The sequence below is a fragment of the Antechinus flavipes genome, chromosome 5 (genome assembly GCF_016432865.1).
Source record: "Antechinus flavipes isolate AdamAnt ecotype Samford, QLD, Australia chromosome 5, AdamAnt_v2, whole genome shotgun sequence".
Classification (NCBI taxonomy): domain Eukaryota; kingdom Metazoa; phylum Chordata; class Mammalia; order Dasyuromorphia; family Dasyuridae; genus Antechinus; species Antechinus flavipes.
The window spans coordinates 10,732,544-10,753,802 of NC_067402.1; the positions used below are offsets into that span (position 1 = coordinate 10,732,544).

The 21,259-nt window shown below is 35.1% G+C and overlaps 1 protein-coding gene across 6 annotated transcripts in view; it reads right to left on the bottom strand.

The window, feature by feature from the left end:
- The window catches only part of TMEM196 (transmembrane protein 196), a 70,389-nt gene extending 49,637 nt beyond the window's left edge, over window positions 1-20,752 (bottom strand). For 4 of the 6 annotated variants that reach the window (XR_007954346.1, XR_007954347.1, XM_052001494.1 and 1 more), the window contains exon 1: window positions 19,593-20,752. Coding sequence is in view for 4 of the 6 variants with exons in the window: in XM_052001494.1 (XP_051857454.1) it covers window positions 19,593-19,757 (165 nt within the window). In the remaining 2 variants the exon portion in view is untranslated. The remainder of the gene's footprint in view (window positions 1-19,592) is intronic. The other 2 variants (XM_052001495.1, XM_052001493.1) reach the window with 1 other exon arrangement.
- Window positions 20,753-21,259: the final 507 nt, after the last annotated feature.

Below are 21,259 nucleotides of genomic sequence, written 5' to 3' on the forward strand. Positions count from 1 at the left end.
CTCCCATGTGTTTCAGGAAACTCTCTTAAGACTAAGTGGCAGAGAAGGTTCTAGTCTCCATTATTACAGAAGGTTTCAACACTTAGGAGTCCCTTCTATCAATGAAATCACATGTTTACTCTCTAGCCAAAGACACATCCATACAAGTACAAATAATATCACTTTAGCAGGGAGTAAGGGAAATGTTAGAAACATCATGAATTACAGCTAGGATTGTTCCACTCTTTGCCAATATAACTGTTTGTTTAAGAAATGTCTTTTGCCTTGATTATAGCTGAGTGGGGAGAAAATGGGTTTACATTAAGCAAGCCTATTTAAGTTTCATAATATGCCCCCAAATTCAGTCCTTATTTTGATTTAGTGAGGGCCTCTGGGACATGGATATAGACATGCATGAATCTCATGTGACATGGCCCTGTTTTAAGTGGGCGGATTTTAAGGCATTTCTTTTAATGGAATCATCTGTGACTTGTTTATTGAAATAATGCACCCCACGGCAGAATATGGGAACATGTTTATTCACAAGGCTTTCTGAAAAAGCCATGCCCCAAATGTGATTTTTCTCTCCTGAGAGATTTAGCTGATTGCAATTTTGTTTCTCAAATCTCTGGATTTCTTTCTTTTTTTTTTTTTTTCAAAAAGCAACCACAGCACAGCATCTTAGTTGCCAACATTCAGAAGTGCAGGGCTTTGAAGTTTCTTCTAAATATTATGAGTTGGTCATTGACAAATGAGTTGGCTGTTTTTTAAAGAACTCTCTTAAGCGTTTCTCCTCCTTGCTTATGCTGATCAACGGCTTTCCAGGGGCTTGAAAATACTCAGGTAGCTTTGAAAACATTAGTTCTACTTTCCAAATCATTCCGGAGTGATACCTCGCTTTGGAAAGAGAACAAAGAACTGCTGAACTTTAAATTGATAAAGTTCTCAACTTTGTGAATTTCTTGAACTTTGTGAATTGAGTGTTTGATTTAGCGGCAGGAAAACCTGAGTTTAAATCCCACCTTAGTCTTTAACCATATAGCTATATGATCCAAGGCAAGTCACCTTTCTGTCTCAGTTTCCTTATCAATAAAATAGGGATAAGAGTAGTACCTACTGAAGGTTATTATGAAGATAAAATGACTTAACTTCTGCAAAGTTAATAACTACATAAATGCTAGTTGTGGTGCTGGTGGTGGATTGTTTTGAGGCTGTTGGATGGTTTAGTCAATAGAGTGCAGAATTTGAAGATAGGAAGACCTTATAACGAATCCTGCCTCAGATACTTAATGTGATACTGTGCAAATCACCTTCACTTCATTGTTGGAAGAAAGAGATCAGACTCAACCCCTAATATTTATTATAGCTGAAAAATCTGTGACTATATGATTCTGGAAAACTTGTGAATTTGTGACTATTGCAGTCACAAACCTCACAATCCTCTTTCCATACATGTTACTTCCCCCATGGCTTTACAAACTGCTCCATAATTAAATGATTTTGGGTTTTTTTTTTGACGATAAAATAATTAAATACACACAAATGTTTAGGAAACATAGATGGGTGATGAAGACTTTGGCCATGGCAGCCCATGAAACAAAGGAAAATACAAGTTGTTCCTCAGTCTTTATGTCCTTCACCATCTTCACTGATGGTAGCAGGACAATAACAAGGTAGGACAAAGGATAATAAGAATCCCAACAATATTATCCTGTTTCCTAAATGTGAAATACTTGGCTCATTTTCCCACTGTGGAAACTAGTTATGTCAGTCTTGACGTCTAAGCTACAAATGAAAGCAGAAGTTAAAAGTGAGATATATGTAAATGGAATAATTGCTCTGATCAAGGGGACATATTTTAACCAAATAAGTGTTAGAGGAGATCACAAAAGATAAAAGAAATAATTTTAAATATATGAAATTGCAAAGATTTTGTATAAATAATATGAGTTAACATAAGAAGAGAAATGGAAAATTGGGGGGAAACCTTTGCATTCAATATCCAAGATATATAAAAAATTAATGCACATTTAAAAAAAAATAATCTATCCCTTAATGGATTGTTAAAGGATATAAACAAAAATAAATTTATTTCAATAAGTATATAAGAATTTTAAAACTGTAAAGTTTCACATAAACTCAATAAGCTGGAAAAGATACCAAGAGTTAGAAATAGTCAATGTTATGGAAATGCAGGCCTTCTAGGACATTCATATTAGTCCTGTGACTTCATCTAACTCTTTTAGAAAGCAGTTTGTAGTCATGTTCAGAAAGTGACAAAAATGCCCATGCCATTGCATGCCAAGAAAGTCCAGAAAAAGAGATTAAATATTTCTCAAAACACTCCTAGTAGGGGCAGCTATGTGGTGCAGTGGATAGAGTACTAGGCTTGAAGTCAGCACAACTTGAGTTCAAATCTGGTCTCAGACACTTAACACTTTCTAACTGGGGGACCTTGGGCAAGTCACATAACCCCAATTGCCTCAGCAAACAAACAAGCAAACAAAAACCCTTATAGTTTTTTTTTTTGCCTTTATAGTATCAAGTAAATGGACACAAGATAGATATCTATGAATGAGAGAATGGCTAAGCAAGTTGTGATATTGTAAAATCTCTATTATAATGAAATAATGAATACAAAATACATGGAGAATATACAGAGAAATCTTGAAACAGTTTGGCATATTGGATAGAAAGCTGACCTGAGAATCAAGATGTTGTTTCTTAGTCATTTTAGTCATTTCTGACTCTTCCTGATTCCTTTTGGGATTTTCTTGGCAAAGATACTAAAGTGGTTGACTATTTTTCATTTTACAGAGAAGGAAACTGAGATAAATAGAATTAGGTGACTTACTCAGGATCTCATAGTTAGTCAGTGTCTGAGGCCTCATGTCTTCCTGATTCTAGGCATGGTATCCAACTGTGCCATCTAGCTGCCCTCCCCTTGCCCCCCCCCCCCAAGTCCTGCTTTGGACACTGTGTGATCATGAACAAGTCACCTAATCTTTTAATGATTCAGGTTAAGTCTTTAGAAATATTAATTGTTGAGCAATCTAAATTGGTTGACAGAATTTCCTCATTGAAAGTTCCCTATAATATGACCTTTGACTACAGAGATTTTTCTGTTAAAAGAAAAATTAAAAACTGCTATGCTTTCTATGCCTCTGATATGGGGGATTCAGAGATATGAGAGAGGCAAAGGGGGTAGAGTGCTTTGTTTGGAGTTAGGAGTTGGGTTCAATTCCTGTCTCAGTAAATGACTGGTTTTGTCACTTTGAACAAGCAATTAAACCTCTCTAAAACACAGCTTTCTTTTCCATAAAACAAGGATAATAAATAGGATTATTGTGAGACTCAAATAACATTATAAATCAAAAGCAATTTGCAAACCATTGAGTGCCTCAGAGGTCAATTATTGCAATTGTCATCATCCATCTTTGTATATCATCAGGATCTGGATTTTCATATATCTGATTCCAGCACATCCATGACCTACAAAATTTTCTGAGACTTTCTTCATGACTTTGCTGACGGTGACCCTGGTCAATGCCTTTGAGTTCCAGTTTTTCATCAAATGGCTATTTTAAGTATCTATTGAGGTAATATTTATAATAAATGCCATTTGTGTTGTGATAATTATGATGATGAACCTCATTTGAGTAGGTTGTGGGTTGGTCTAACTTGATGCTTAAGCCGATCAGGGTTGAGATCAGGGATAGGGGCAAGAGTGGGAAAAGGATCTCTCTAGTGGAAAACATAGAGTCTTAGAAGGCTTGAAAAGTGAGAGAAGGTAAAAATGGCTGGCAACCAGAGAAAAGAATGAAAAGAAAATCCATTGTTAGAATTCAATTCAAAGTAGAATTAATAATCAAAATCCAGAGTTGGAAGGTCATCTAATCGAACGTGTGTCTTAACAGACATTTGTCACTGCTACATTGGCATTCAACTTTTAGTTAAAGATGCAATTCTACTTTTTCTTGAAAATAATGTGTTCAAAGAAAATGCATTTTAACAGGGAAGGAGCTATTCTGCTAATATACAACAAAGTGAAACAGCATTTGCATGAAGATGGTTTAATTAACAGGGAGTTAAGTGGAAAAGAATACCATAGAGTCAGATGCAGCATGAGCCTGAACAGTAGCAAAGTAGAAATGTTAGTTGGCATGGAAAAAAAGTGAAAAGAATGGAGAAAAAGCTTAATCATGGAAGAATAAGAATCAAAAAGGGGAAAATTCAATCGAACATATGAATCATGGGCATGGAACAGTCAAAGAAGTGAAATCCTAGTTCCCTACATCTTATCTACCAAAAAATCACTGGCCAGAAGCCCAAACCCTTCGGGATATAGGGAAAATTGCACTTATTCCTCAGAATTTCAATCCGTCCTCACATCTCTCCCACACTGTTAACTTAATGTCATTTTTAATGCATTATGCATTGTGTTCTGTTCCATTTCTGCTGTGTGATATTTTTTCTTCTTTTAAAATAATCCAGTGATGATTCTCATCTTGACAAGTAAAAGAGGCCTTTTGCTATTATTATTATATGTCTCCTGAAAAATAGCAAGAAAGAGGGAAACTTAGATCCCGGAGTTCACTAAGGAGGAGTTTGACCTGCATTTTTTTCCCGTGGTTAATCAAATGGATCTTACTCATGGAAACTATTCAAACTTAGCCCTTTAAAACAGATTTCTTTCAAAATTCAAGTGACAAAACAAGGAATGAAAGAGATACCCAAAGATGAAATAGAAGAGAAAACTTGATTACATAAAATCATAAGTCTTATACATAAAATCAAGATAGCCATGATAAGAAGAGTAATTATTGGGGAAAAAAAGGTTTTGTACTTATATAATATAATACTACATATAACATTATTGTTACATGAATATAAATATAAACATGATATGCAATATGTTTGCAACATATTTTTGAATAATAATCAGAGATAAAAAATCTAATACATGAGATTTATAAAGAATATTCTTCCAGTCACACAGCCTCCCAACCTTAGTGACATCATTGGCTCTCCATTCATTCAGTTTTCAGCTCTAGTGATAATTTTGGTCTTTTTTTGAACCTTCACAGCATCTCTCATATAATTCTTCTTCTCTCCATTAGTCACACACAAATTTGCCCCCTCATTAGCTGTTCTCTAGGTTATCTAAATAGCTAATTGGTTTCACTGGATCAATTCTTTACCTCTTCCAAATCCATGTTTCATTCAACTGTGAAAGTAATTTTTCTAAGAAATAAGTACAACCATGTCATCTCTTTGTTGAATTGAATCCAGAGGTTTCCAATTTCCTTCAAGAAGAACAAAATAAAATTTTCTTTTTGGCTTTTAAAACCCTCTACAACTTGATCCATTATCCGTCAGTGCCCTTCATGCACACTCTAGTCCAGTTTGAGCTACCTGGGATTTTTTATGAACAATGATATAGTCTCCCAATTCTGCCATTGCACTGACTTTCCTTCAAGCCTGGAATCCTTTGCTTTTTCACCTCTACTTATTAAGATTTCATGGCTTCCTTCAAGAATTAGATCAGAGAAGTGGAGCCAAGATGATGCAGAGTAGACAGGACTTTGAGCTCTTCCTGACTTCCCTCAAAATCAACATCAGATCAAGTCTCTGAACAGGTTGTAGAATGACAGAACCCACAATTATTTGGAGTGTTACAAATTTTCAGCAGAAGTTAGTTTGGAAGAACTTCATGAAAGGTCTGTCTCAATCAGACAGGCTCAGGTAAAAGCCCAGCACAGGTGCAGCACAGGGAGGCTAAGAACAGAAGAACTCCAAAGAATATTTTAGCTAAATTCCCAGAATTATCAGATCAATACTGTAAACAACCAGAAAGAAACAATTCAAATATTGAGAAGCTGCAATCAGGATTAACCAGGATCTAGAAATTTTTACTTTAAAGGATATAAGAGCCTGAAATATGATGTTCTAGAGCCAAAGGGGCTTGGACTGCAGTCAAGAATCAACTATCCAGCTAAATTAAATATTATCTTTCAGGGAAAAAATGGGCGTTCAATGAAATGGGGATTTTCACTTATTTTTGATGACAAGTGCAATTCTGAACAGAAAATTTGGTCTTCAAATGCAGAACTCAAAAGATGCATAAGAACTTAAAAGGGAAGAAAAATGATGTTATTAAAAATGAAACTGTTTACATCTCTCTATGGAAAGATGGTATTGTTTAAATTGTGAGAACTGTATCTTTGTTAGGGATATACTAAGATGGTCTATTTGACTATATTGTGAGGATATAAATAAGAAACTAGGGGAGAAAAAAAGATTGTACTAGAAGTACAGAAGTAGGAGAGGAAAAGGATCAGAAAGGGGAAGGAGCTATAAAAAGAGAAGAGAGATTCAAGGAAGTGGTTATCAGAAGGAAAATATTGGGGAGGAGGGGAAAGTGGAAAGGAAAGTGAAAAATATAACTTAGGGAAAATAAGGTGGTGGGAAATTCTGAGTTAGTAATTTTAATCTGTGAATGTGCATGAGACAAACTCTTCTATAAAACAGAAGTGGATAACAGACTGGATTAAAAGCCAGAATCCTACATTATGCTGTAATGTAATGTAAAGGTAAAAGGCTGGAGGAAACACTATTATGCTTCAGCTGAAGTTTAAAAAAAAGCAGGGATAACAATCCCAATCTTATGTCAAGCAAAGCAAAAAACAGATCTAATTAAAAGAGATAAGCAAGGAAACTACATTTTACTAAAGGGTACCATAGATAATGAAGTAATACCAATAGTAAACATAAGCAGCAAATGGTATAGTATCCATATTCCTAGCGGAGAAGTTAAGAGAGCCACAAGAAGAAATAGACAGCAAAACCATATCAGTGAGATACCTCAACCTTGGTCTATCAGAACAACAAAAATCAAACCAAAACACATAAAAAAGAATTTGAGATAAATTGAATATTAGAAATGTTAGCTATGATAGATCTTTGGAGAAAATCGAATGGGGACCAAAAGGAATATACTTTTTTTTTGGCAGTATATGGAATCTACACGTAATTGACCATGTATTAGAACATGAAATCCTTGAAATCAAATGTAGAAATGCAGAAATAGTAAATTCATCTTTTTTAGATCACGGTACAATAAGAATCACATGTCATAAAGGGCCAGGGAAAATAGATAAAAAAAATTAATTGGAAACTAAAAAATCTAATGCTAAAGAATAAGTGGGTGAAACAACAAATCATAGAGACAATCGATAATGTTATCCAAGAGGATCACAATAATGAGACAACATACCAGAATTTATAGGGAGCAGACAAATCAGTTCTTAGGGAAAATTTTATATCTCTAGATGCTTACTTGCATAAAATAGAGAAAGAGAAGATCAATGAAATGGGCATGCAACTAAAAGAACTGGAAAATAGAATAAGTTAAAAACCACCAATTAAATCCCAAATTTGAAATTCTGAAAATAAAAGGGAGATGTTTATCTCTCAGAACTGTGGAGAAAGAAAGATTTTATGCCCAAAGAAACATTAGAGTACATTATGGAATGCAAAATGAATAATTTTGATTATATTAAGTTAATATAGAAACAAAACCAATGCAGACACAATTAGAAAGGAAGAAATAAACTGGGGGGGGGGGGATTACATTCAAGGATTCTGATAAAAGCCTCATTTCTAAAATATATAGAGAAGTGACACAAATTTATGAGTCCAAGCCATTCCCCAATTGATAAATGGTCACAAAATTTGAACAGATAGTTTTCAAATGAAGAAATTAAAACCATTTTTAGACATATGAAAAAGGTGTTCTAAATCACCATTGATCAGAGAAATGCAAATCAAGACAACTCTTAGATACCACTAAACACATCTCACATTGGCTAAGATGACAGGAAAAGATAATGATAAATATTGGAGTGGAAGTGGGAAAAATACACTAATACATTGCTGGTGCAGTTGCAAATTTATCCAAACATTCTAGAGAGCAATTTGGAACTATGCCCAAAGGGCTGTCAAACTGTTCATAATCTTTGATCCAGCAGTTTCTTTACTGGGCCTGTATCCCAAAGATAACATCAAAAGCGAAAAGGCCTCATGTGTGCAAAAATGTTTGTAGCAGCCCTTTTTGTAGTGGCAAGAACTAGAAACTAAATGGATACCCATTAGTTGGAGAATGATTGAATAGATTATGGTGTATGAAAATTATGGAATATTATTGTTCTATAAGAAACAATCAGCAGGATCATTTAAGAGAGGCCTGGAGAGACTTACATGAACTGATGCTGAGTGAAATGAGTAGAACCTAGAGAACATTTTACACAGCAATAACAATATTATGTGATGATCAATTCAGATGGATGTGGCTCTTTTCAACAACGAGGTGATTCAGGCCAATTCCAATAAACTTGTGATGGAGAGAGCTAGATGCATCTAGAGAAAGGACTGTTGGAACAAAATGTTGATCCCCACATAGGATTTTTACATTTTTCTTGTTATTTGCTTGATTTTTGTTTTCTATATATATATATATTTCCTTTTTGATCAGATTTTTCTGATGCAGTATGATAATTGTAGAACTATGTATAAAAGATTTACACATGTTTAACATATATTGGATAGCTTAGTCTCTGGGGTAAGGGGTAAAGGGAAAGAAGGGAGAAAAAAATTTAGAACACAAGGTTTTGCAAGGGTGAATGTTGAAAACTCTCTTTGCATATTTCTTGAAAATAAAAAAAAACTATTATTAAAATAACTAGATCAAATTTTATCTTTTGCAGGAGATTATTATTAGTGGCTTCTCTTCTGAGATTACTTTCAATATACTCTATATATTTCTTATATGTTTGATTTTTGCATGCTTTCTCCACTACTCAAATATGAACTGCCTATGCTGTGGCCCTTTTTACCCTTTTATGTATCTCTAACACTTAATATGATGCCTGATACATAATCAATGTTTAATGTACATTTATTGACTAACATAAATAATCAAGGTAATAATAATACTGGATATTTTTACACACATGAATGTATATATACAGTAAAGAGTATACATATATATGTATATATATGTTTACATATATATAGACACTATATATATTATGTTATATATATATGTGTGTGTGTGTATGTGTATGTACTGTTTTAAGGTTTGAAAAGCTTATTATAAATATTATCTCATTTTATCCTCACAGCAATTCTGTAAGATAGGTGCTATTATTATCCTGAGATTACAAAAGAAGAAACAGACAGACAGAGGGAAAAGTTATTTATATGTCTAATTAAGTATCTAAGGCTGGATTTGAATTCTTTTCTTCCTAACTCCAGTTCAAAAACTCTTCCAATCAAGCCAAGAACCATTCTCAAATAGAGAAGTGGTGAAAATAGATGATTCATTTCCTCAATTTTGGAATTTCAAACTACTAACAACAATATACACAATTGGTTTATATCACTAATGATGAGAAAAATCAAAATTAAAATATATCATGGAATTCCCTTCACATTTAGAAATGTAAGTGGGGAAAGAGGACAAAAAGAAAATAAGTAAATGTTGAAGGATCTGTAGAAAGACAAAACCAGTAGCATATTGTTGTTAGATCTGGAGGCTGGTTCAAACATCTGGTAAGACAAATTTGGATGGAATGTTCTGCATTCCAAAAGAACATTCTTATCCTTTGACCTGAAAAGTTCACTGTTAGGGAAATACTGCAGGGAGAAGAAACAAAGGAAAAAAAAATCAATATATAACAAGATTTTCAGACTAACATTTTTCATATTAAGAAAAAAAGAAAAAAAAAACAGACATTAACCGAGAAATAATCATATTTGAATGTATTATAATGTTATCATGGAATAAGAAATAAAAAGTATGAGGAATTCATGAACACACAGAAATACATGTGCCAACTTTTGCAGAGTGAATTTAATAAAACCAGAAAAACAATATATCCAATAGCTACAATTAAGTATTTCTAAAAATAATTGAATGAAATGGGAGATGCGTAACTATAATTGCCAACCAACTGTAGAGAATATTGGAGGGAATGTCTCTTCCTGCATTTCACAAAAAGGTTGGAGAAGATAGATATAGAATATCAATATACCATGAGATAGATTGACCATGCCAATTGCTTTTGCTTTATTGTTTTTATTTATTAGAAGGGAAAGGTCACTGAGTGATGGGGGATATTTAACAAATGACTAATATAAAACCAAAAGCAATAACAAAAGTGGCAAACTTAATGATGTATATTTGTTTTATGTTCATTATCATATATTTAAAGACATTCTATAAACTTAAAGCACACTCAGTTTATTTTCTAATTTTTGGTAATAATAATATGGTGCCTAGAGATTTTTTCTTTAAATATTTGTTTTCTTTTTTTTACACAATATTGCTAGATTTTTTTAAAAAAATAGGTCATGTATCTCCTACTTTTGGATGCTCCATGAGTTAATTTGATGAATTTGATACATTCTATTCTAAAAATAGAATTACTTAGGGCCTCCTGTTATAATTATGATCTAATAAAATAGTTAGAAATGTATGCATGAAGTATACATATTTGAAAAGTGAGATGATAGGATTAATTGTCCTTTGAAGTCCCTTCCATTTCTGTAGCTATGGGGAGAAAGATAAGCTTATTAGATTATCAAGAGAGAGGCTATGAGCCTCTGACTTGTGGTTTATCTTCATTGAATTTTCTCTCATGGTCAAAGTGAGGAAATTTCTGTCTTCCCAAGGGAAGTTATCATAACCAGAATCCATAGAAGTTCCCTGGCATATTCTCCTCTATAAATCAACATGACTCCTTGTCATCTGAAGCTACTGATATAAAACAGAAATCAGAGATTTCACTCCATTGCCACATCCTTGAATCAAAACCCAGGAAAAGCTTGTATTTCAGGGAAACTTTACCATAGCCTACAATGACAGCATTATCATTTTCCCCTGGTCTTCTAGTCTGTTGGTTAAATCTTTTGGATGAGAAAGTTACTGATATTGATTTAGGTCATAATGAATTTAATCTTGAGCTGACAAATTAATTTTTCCTGTTTTTTTTTTTTTCAGTTTCTATGCCCCATAAACGAAGAAACTTCTTCGTGAAGTTTGGCTTAATGTCAACATAAATGAGGAAATAGGAACACTTAGATCTCAAAAGAAGTAAATGATAACATCAATATTCTTGCTGCTATTATTGTTATTATAGTTCTATATATGATATGCATTAAATACATAATATTACATGTATTATATGCAATATAATACATACTATTATATATAAATATATAATATAATAGCTGTTATTAATAGTATCATTATATTACATGAATTTCCCAGAACAGGCTGTACAGCAGAGTAATTTTGAAGATTCAAAAAAAGGTTTTAATCAATGTCCCAGCAGTAATAGATGAGGAGATTCAATAAATATTCATTTGGAGAATTAAACAAATCTCCACATTTTAGGAAGTACATTGAGAATCTGGATCATTTCCAGAGTAGGATGGCTCAAATGATGAATGATTTTGAGTGCATTCCATATAAGGATAATATGATTGAATTCTGCACGATTAGCCCCAAAAGAGAATCCTTTGAGATATATGTGTCTGTGTGTGTCTTTGTGTTTCTAAATGTAAAATCAATTGCCTTAAGACATCATGGTTGATCACCCCACAATCTTGTTGCTATGTACAGTGTTCTCTTGGTTCTAGTCATTCACTTAGCATCAGTTCATCTAAGTCTCTCCAGGCTGTTCTGAAATCATCCTGAGGATCATTTCTTATAGACCAATCATATATAACTTATTCAGCCACTGCCCAGTTGATGGGCATCCACTCAGTTTCCAGTTCCTTGCTACTACAAAAATAGCTGCCACAAATATTTTTGAACACGTGGTTGAGCACAGTTTCAAATTGCTCTCCAGAATGGTTGGTCAGATCCAATTCCACAAACAATGTATTATTGTCCCAGTTTTTCCATGTCTCTTCCAAAATTTATCATTATCTTTTTCTGATATTGTAGCTAATATAAAAGGAATATAGTAGTATCTCAGAGTTGTCAATTCATCATGGTATTCTTTTATTTAAACTAAGGCTAGGTAACCATGTGCATGACATAAGGTGCTTATTCAATCATGGGTTGGACTACATGCTAGTCTCTGAGGTTTATTCTACTTTAGAGCTTTTGTTGAGTTTTACCTCAAAACTAATTTTAAGTTATTTTTATCAAGGCAATCAGGTTTAATGTAATTGTCCAGGATCACACAGCTACTGAGGGTTAAGTGTCAGAGACAAGGAGTTGAAATCAGGTCCTTCTGACTCTCGGTTGCTGCTCTATCCATTGTGTTACCTACCTGTCCCTAGATTGATTCTTTTGATGGAAGTCACCACCATTATTTTTTTAAAGATTCATTTAAAACCAAGAACATGACATAATTGCTAATAAGACTGCCCACTATATAACTAACAATAGTTCCATAATCTTTTTTTTTTGGGGGGGGAGAAGTATAAGAAAACTAAGTCCAGAGGCAAAATAATAGTGACTACAACTTGAAAATTGATTTTCTTATCTTAATAATAATAATAATTAATAATATTAACAGCAAAGAATTCTCTTGATATGACCAGTTCTCAACAGGTAATAGATCTTAAGTGAGAGATTTGCAAATTTATATTCTTGTTCATTTACTCAGTGTCCCATATGACCATATCTCAAGAGCAATGATATATCAACTTCTTGAGTTTAGAGTTGAGATATGTGGGATTGAAAGTTATCAATGAGCCTGTGGTCTTGTTTTACCAGCAATCTCCTCTAATTAGATCCTTTGGTTATGGCTGACATTTGCCTGGATTTAAAGATTCTCTATAATGCAGTCTTACCTTGCCTATCCATCTAGATATCATTGTATTTTATTAAAGTCATTCTAAATTCCATCCAAGTTAATCTCATAAACTGTCCCACAAACATACTTGTGCAATGTAACTGCTCATTACCTTCTGCTAGAATATGTCCCTTATTCTTTTACCAATCCAATTTCTAACTGTCCTTCCAAGATTAAAAAATCATAAATTTAGAGTTGGAAGGTTCTTTGTAGATTGTTTCATCCAACGCCATTATATGGATGAGGATCTTGAAATATAGATTCTCTAGCAAGCTGATCACATAGGTAGTGGCAGAGCTGGAATTTAAAAGCAAATCTTTGGACTCCAAATCCAGTTGCCTTTTATCACATTACTAGGCTATTAATCATAATAATAATTTCCATTTATGTATAATTTTAAGTGCCCCAAACCTAAATTAGATCTCTTCTTATGGTTTACCTGATCTTCAAAAGTCTCACTAAGATTCAGGACCCCTCTTTTTTGAACCATTGCACTTGTAATCTCTACCAGATCATTCAAGACTTAATTACAGACTGTTATAATTGTTTTTTATGTAGTTTGTTTTACTCTTGTCCAGTTAATGAATCTGAAATAAACCCTGAGTTCAGGGATTAGTTTTTCTGCTTCTGTATTTTCTAGGAATGAGTATTTTCCTGAGTATGTAATAGAAATATGTTTTGAAAATTTTCGCAGATTGATTATGCTAATTGTTTTCAGGAATAGTAAAATAAATATTAGATTTGAAATTAGAGACCCTAAGTCCAATCCCAAATTCAACTCATAAGTTGAATGAATTGGGCCAAGTAATTTTGCTTCTCTATATCTTTAATATCCTGTCTGTGAAATGGATTTCTTATACTAAATTATCTGAATTTTGTTGTTCAATTGTATTTGACTCTCCATGAGCACATTTGTCATTTTCTCGGCAAAGGTCTTAGAGTAGTTTGCCATTTTTTCCCAGCACATTTTATAGGTGAAGATCTGAGACAAATAGGGTTAAATTACTTACAATGTTCACATGTAGTTAGTGTCTGAGGCCAGATTTGAACTCAGAAAGATAAGTCTTCTTCGTTTCCAGCTCAATGTTCTATCCATTGTGCCACCTAGTTCTCACTACTATTATTTTGGGGCAGCTCCATGGCACATAGGTGAATCGTATGGCAGCCCCTGGAATTGGGAAGATCTGAATTCAAAGTCAGTCTCAGAGATTTAATAGCTATGTGATCCTGGGCAAGTCACTTCACCCTGTTTGCCTCAGTTCCCTCATCTGTAAAATGAACTATAGGAGGATATGTCCAGAAAATCCCAAATGGGGTCAGAAAGACTTGGACACAAATGAAAATGACTCAACAATAACAACTATTATCCTAGGATGATTGTAGGAAAGGAGAAAATTATCAGGATTATATATTTATCCCTTCCCATTCCATTACTATCTCTGAGCTTTGGGGAGCACACTAGGATAAATTATAGGGTAAATTATGTGGAGGAAGTCAGTGGTTCATGTTTGAACTCTGATCTATTTTCCCATTTCCTCCCAACTTCATTGCAACTCCAAAGAGCTCACTATAAATTAGAGATACAAACCATCTCCCATAAGGGGAAATTAAAAATTATCTACTCTGGATAATGCATTATCATGGTGCTTTTTATTTTTTAATTGAAAGGTTTCTTGAGTCTGAGAGCTAGTCACCTCTCACATTGGACTAACGAATAAGTGCCATATTCTTTCTGACCGAAATTTCCAAAATAATTGGAATCAAATTTCCTCACATTCTATTCTGTTGAAACTTTTACATTTTCTAATTATCTGGCTTAGGTTACACAATATGGACAATTTCAAAGAGACAAATCATAGTGCAGATATTTTGACATTTCATTCCTATATGGAAAATCAAATAGTACTACCTTCTGAATTGAAACTGCCATAAAAGAGATCCTGAACTATTTAAGATGCTGAGCTGGCACATACAAAATCACCCCAGGCAAAGACTATAATTGGCTTTGCTTGGATGAACCTTAGTTAATCTTTACATTTGTTTTGGCATCTCTCACAGTCTCCAAATGTTTTGTATCTTACTATTTTTTTGGGGGGGACATATTTCTACTTAGTGGAATAAACAATGGAAACAGATTTCTCTGTTATAGTTAATGTACTAAATATTTTTGTCAGTATGGTTATTTATAGTCAAACACCTTTTAGCAACTGATTTCCAACTTCTCCTTCATTTCATACCTAATTACTACAAGGTAGGCAATTTATAGATATAGATCAGTTTTTATAGATATGGATATAGATATTTGATAGATATAGATCAGATTTTATAGATATGAAATAGTCTCATAATATCACAGTGGGAGGAAACCTCAAAAATCACAAATGTTTAATTGAGAATCCCCTCCAAAATATTCCCAACAAGTGGTCATTCTTTCTTTTCTTGAAGGTGTCACATTAGAGGGATCACAGTATCTTCTGAAACATCCTATTCTATTTGTGGATCGTTGGAGGGTAAGAAAGTTCCCCCCCCCGTCCAAACAATATAAACCTATATGTTTTTTGTCCATCGTTCCTAATTCTTCCCTCTGGGATCAAATAGAATGGGACTAATTCCTCTTCCACATATCAACTCTGAAAATACTGAAGACAGATATATTGATATATTAATTGGATATCTGGAATCTTCCATTCAGAATCATAGGAGTCACTTAGCAATCGTATTTGGTTGCTAAGACAACTGAAAGCTTCACACTGAGTGAGCTGTGGTTCAGTTAAACTTTATTTTAACTAACTTGAGGAAATCCACTCCTTATTTTAGTACTCTGAAAGTAAAATGGAATTAATATATTGTTTTTTTCTCCAGTGACTACTTGATGTTACTGATTCCATTATTAACAGATTGTCACCCTAGAATTTGTTCTTTTTTTCTAATCCAGTAATAGTATTGCATATTATTAAAGGTATCTATTAGCTATGTAAACAATAATGTAAAATCTAACTAACACTCATTGAAATTTTGAAGACAGATCTGGGTTATTTCTCATTGGTGAGGTGTATATGTATGTATGTATACACACACACACACACACACACACACACTCCATACACACATCGGCCTATGAATTTAGGCCAAAGAGAGCCAGATCCTCCAATCTAAAATGATCCAACATCTGACACAGATTTGGGATCTGAAATATTGAAACTGATAACCTAAAGTGTTTTTAATCCACATATTCCTGAATGGAGGAGATGTTTGTAAGCACCAGATGTCCCCATGGTGATTTACTACAAGTCTAAGTACATCCTTGGCTGCTGAAGGACAGAGATTTCACTAGTGTCTGGAGAAAGAAAGACTCATTACTGGCTGTACTATTTCAACTATGGTAGTCATCTCTACCAGATCTGCTGTACAGTCTGCTGGCTTTTCTTTTCTTTGATTCAAAAAGCCTAGCATTGCTACAAGTTATACTGAGGTAAATAATTTACTTTCTTCAGATACTTAGCATTGCTTCCCAAGTAGAGGTCAGAAGTTCAAAGTGTGCAAGTCCAAAGTCATATTCATATGTGAAAATAATCCTTTAGAGGGTCATGGATAAATCAAAACAAATTCCTCCTTATATTTTGATATCTCCTACCTCTAATTTTTATTTTGTTAAAAGAAAATAAATAAATTCAGAATTATAGCAAAAGGAAATTCTTTATTTCTCTTTTGTGCAGTCTCATTTTAGGTACACACTATCATCTTTATGTAGCTATAGTCTGGATTAAGGTTTGCATATCTGTGGAGTATACTATAACATGAAATTTGTTGAGTTGATATCCTGATTAAGGACAAGTCCATTAAAAATTAAATCTTGGAAGTTTCATTAACATTTTCCTCATCTGAAGCACTAGATTCACTATAAGAGTGAGTTAACATAGAAAATAAATAACCATAATAACTCAACTATCTTTGACTGTTTTTGAAAACACTTTTCATAAGTTATTTACAACAACCTCCTTAAACAACTTTTATAAGAATAATCATACTTAACTTACAGCTAACACAAGTTAAGTGACTTACCCAGCCCTTAATAATTTGTAAATAAATATCTAGAATGAAATTAAAATCCAGATCTTCCTTAATCTTCATCCAACATTCCACCAAATAGTAGGCAGGATTTTTAGACTAATATAAACATTTGCAATGTTTTATACTTTTTCAAAAGTTTGCCTTATGTTGTATTTGAAGGGAGAAAAAAAGAGCTAGCTCTTAACACATGAATGCTACAAAATAATAAGGTCACAAAATCATAGAATTTTAGGGCCAAGAATAAGAAGTGAGATCATTTAGTCCAATACCATTATTTATGGATGAAGAAATGGAAATCTAGATATGTTAAGTAGCTTAGCAAAAATGGATGGAGCTATTTTGTGAATTAGTAAAGGATGACTTTTTTGTACAGTCTTAGAGAGGAGATTCATGTTGAAGTATGGGTTCAGTGAGATGGCCTTTGAATTCATTTCTGACTCAAGACTGATTTCATGAGTTATTTAGGACCAGGCAGGCAAAAGTGCATATAAGTGAACCCTAAAGTTCAATGTTATCATTTGTGTGACAATATGCTGGAAAAAGCTACTTCCTACTCATTTTATTCCTTTTGCTATTGAAACTTTTTCTCTGACTTTTCCTTAGTCTTCAATGCCATCTCTAATTTTAATAACTCACAAATACTGGCCTTTTGCCTACTTATTATTTGCTGCTTTTGGCAGTTAGGAACAATTTCCATATACCTTGAACAAATCAATTTAAAGCAATTTAGGTGACCTTCTTCCAGACCCTTGTTGTCCTGACAAGTTATAACTGTTTTCCTTCACTGAATTAACCAGGCATTTTAATCCCATGAAGACAGAACCATGACCTTTTTTAGTTTGCTTCTCCAGGATGCCAAACAAGCAGGTGCAAGGTGAAACTGAGTCAACCAAGCTATTAGATGATTTTCTATAAATGATAGCAAACATCCATTTTGACTAATCTCTTCTTACTCTCTCCACCTGGACACCTAGAATATATGGCTTCAGTTTCTCTATTTTGCTTTTTCAAAGAAGAAACTTGGGAAACAATGAAAGAGTCCCAATCATCAAGTCATGAGTTAAGCTAGCCCTCCCCATATAGGCATAAATCCTAGAGCTACTAACAATTTATAGTAATTAAAGTTTTCATGGGAAGATTATAGACATATATTACTATGCTGTGGTTATTCCATGACTTCCACAATATTAATTAATCTATATAAGATAAAGACAATTTATTTCAAAGGTTTTCATTGCATGCTTAACTAATAAACTAGTTATTACATACATATATATGTACAAGTAATATGATCGGGTTGTTTATGATAGGGTCAAAAGAATGTGTAGTGATGATGTGTGTAAAGTTTTATAAATCATGCTACACAATTTAGGAATCATTGATATCATTGAAAGCAAATTCTACAATCATTTGAGCATGTTACAGATTTTTAGAGCTAGATTTCACTTTTTCTCTTTTTTTGTAAAGAAAAAAAAATCTGCTCAAATTTAATTTTAAAAATTAAAACCCAGTTGCTAAATTATTAGAGAACCCCATGAGAACCTTCATCATTAAACATATTTTGAGATCAACTTAATTAAGAATAAATATCTTTGGGGTTATTACATTTGTGCACCCAAATGATCATCTTTTTTACTTAAAGCTCAACTAGTTCTATGAAAAGAATTACTAGGAAATTTTAAGTGACATTCTTTAGTATCAGTTTTCCAAAGTACACTTTGAATCTAGAAAGGTAACGAGATTCTTTGGAACCCAGGGAAGGGGAAAAAAAAACATTTTTTCACAGTTAGGTCCAAACTACAAGTTAATTCATTGATCTCTCCCTGTCAGAAGGAATGAATTTTTCAAGCTTTCTTGAAGCTTACCTTTAGGGGAAGAAACAAAAGGTATGCAGATTCTGACAGCTTGCCTCACAAAATGTATGAAATCTCCCAGTAGGAAGTATGTGATTAGAAATGTTCTCACAAATCGTACTCTGTTGTTGTCCACCCCCTACCTTCTACCACAAACAAGTGATTGCCTAGAACTTATAAAGTGGTTTCCAGGTGGATACTGCTAGGTGATAAATAATCATCTAAAGAGAACCATCCAAAGAAGACAATGGAAAATGATATTAGCATTACTTGAGGTGTATGAGATTTTACGCACACACACACACACACACACACACATCATGTATCTTGCTTTGTCACATATAGCTTGCCATTTGTATGTCCTGGTCACCATTTCCCCTACGACAAAAGAATAATTACAACCCTGCTTGTTCTTAATGATCCCAAGAAACCCATGACATGTTTCTGTCTGATCTTTCTTCTAATGGGAACAGAGGAGTCAAAGGACATGCCCTTGACATTCTTGAAAAAGCTACCCCCTAATTATGCCCACTAACAAGGCCATCCCTAGGATCTCTTAGGGGACCCTTTCCTCCTCCAGGTAAACCCAAACTCCTCATTTCACTGGGTTTTCACTCAAATAAAGCATTCAAAAAATAAAAAAGGGACCACAGAGGACATCCATAGCCTACCTATGGGAACAATGCACAGGGGATGCTTCTCCAGATTGACATGCAAGGGGGAGGTTTATTATGGCCTTCCCTCCCGGGGAGGAGCTATTAAACACGCAATGATCATCAGCAACAAGAGTTAAAGAGAGTGAAATGGCTTAACGTACACACAGCCCGCTCCATACCGGAGAGGAGTCTCCAAGCTGCGGCTGGTGCTCTCTGAGGGCCAGGCTGAAGCTCACTGCCCCAACGGCCACGCTGGACGCCCCCAGCCCTATCTCCAGCACAGAGAGCACCAGCAGGCTTCCAATGATCTGGCCGCTGGTGCACATCCTTCCTCGGTCATCATTCCTTCCAGATCAGCCCGGGAAACAAACCATCCACCTTTGGTCTTCCGCTTTCCCCGTGCGCTCCTCTCTTTCCCCCTAATACACCCCCCCAAAACTTTTTCCCCCTTTCTTCACCAGTTTAGCATTTTCCGGAAGATATGCAGTTCCCAGAGACAGAGGCGAGCTTCTCCGGACCGGGCCAAAGCACCCGGGGCACCTCCTGGCACGTTCAAAGTGCCGAAGGACAAAGGCTTTCCTTCTGCTCCCGGGCTGGAGCCAAGCTGAAGTGGAGGGAAGGAAAGACAAGAGTGGGGATGCTGCAAAAGTAGCCTCTTCTCAAGAGGATGGCAGCTTGGAGCTTAAGGTCTTTTTGTTAGGGACGCGCTCACCCGGGTGCTGTCCAAGGTGCTGCTGCATCCAAAGTCTCCTCAGGAAACCTGCACGCCCCCTCTCTTGGTAACTGGCTTGTTCTCCTGTCTATTCCGAGTCTTCCAGCACTTCGAGCTCCTTTGCTTCTTTTCCCGAGCCCGGAGGTTTTGTTTTCTGCGGGGGGCGAGTGGGAGGGCTCGCTCCCTTCTCTCAGCTTCCTCTCTGCCTCCTCTCCCTTTGTTACTGTCGTAATAGAAAAGTGGCTCAGTCCTTCTATCTCCGCTTCCGTCTCTCTTCCAGGCAGATTACATTCAGCACCACGCTCCTCGCAGTTGCTGTCTCTCAGAAAAAGTCGACCTTGTCTGATTGCCCCTTTCTGTCTGTGTCTTCTTCTTCCTCTTCACCGCCACCCTCTTCTTCCTCCCCTTCTCTTTTTCTCTTGTTCTTGCTCATCGCAGTGACCTCATTGGAATTTAGGAGGTTGATGGAGGAGGGAAAAAGACAGATATATATGTATGTGTTTAGAGCCAATACCCTAGCTGGCTCTGGCTCAGCCCCGCCCAGAGACCCTAATGAACTACAAACGAACCAAGAGGCACCTTCCCCTCAGATCTCCCCCGTCTTCCCTCTCTTTGGCGCTTCCAGGGATTTGGGAGGGGAAAAGATACCTGTGTAGACTCCAAGCTCTTTTTGCGCAAAACTTTCTGGGCGGGGAGGGAGGGCGAAGGAAGAGGGTGTCGAGAGAGAGACAGATAGAATGAGAGAGAGAGACAGAGAGAGACAGGGAGAATGAGAGAGAGACAGAAAGAGTCAGGGAGAGAAGGAGGAAGGGAGGGAAGGAGAGAGTAGAGAATATCGAGAATGCTACCGAGCCTAAAAGACAAAAGGCCATAGTTATAGAAACACATCACTCCTTAGAAGGGATAAGGCTCTTTTTTTTTCAGCCCCAAACCCTTTTTAGTAGAGCTAAGTCTCTCAAGTCAATATTTAAGGTGAACATTTAATTCTCAGGGGTTTTTACTAGGGATGCTGAGGAAGGATGAACTTGTTTGCTCTGTCCCACTCACTCTCAGGGAGTGTATGGTTGCGTCCCAGTGGGAAGCAAATGCAGCATTTCTTCCATTTCAGTCATTAGT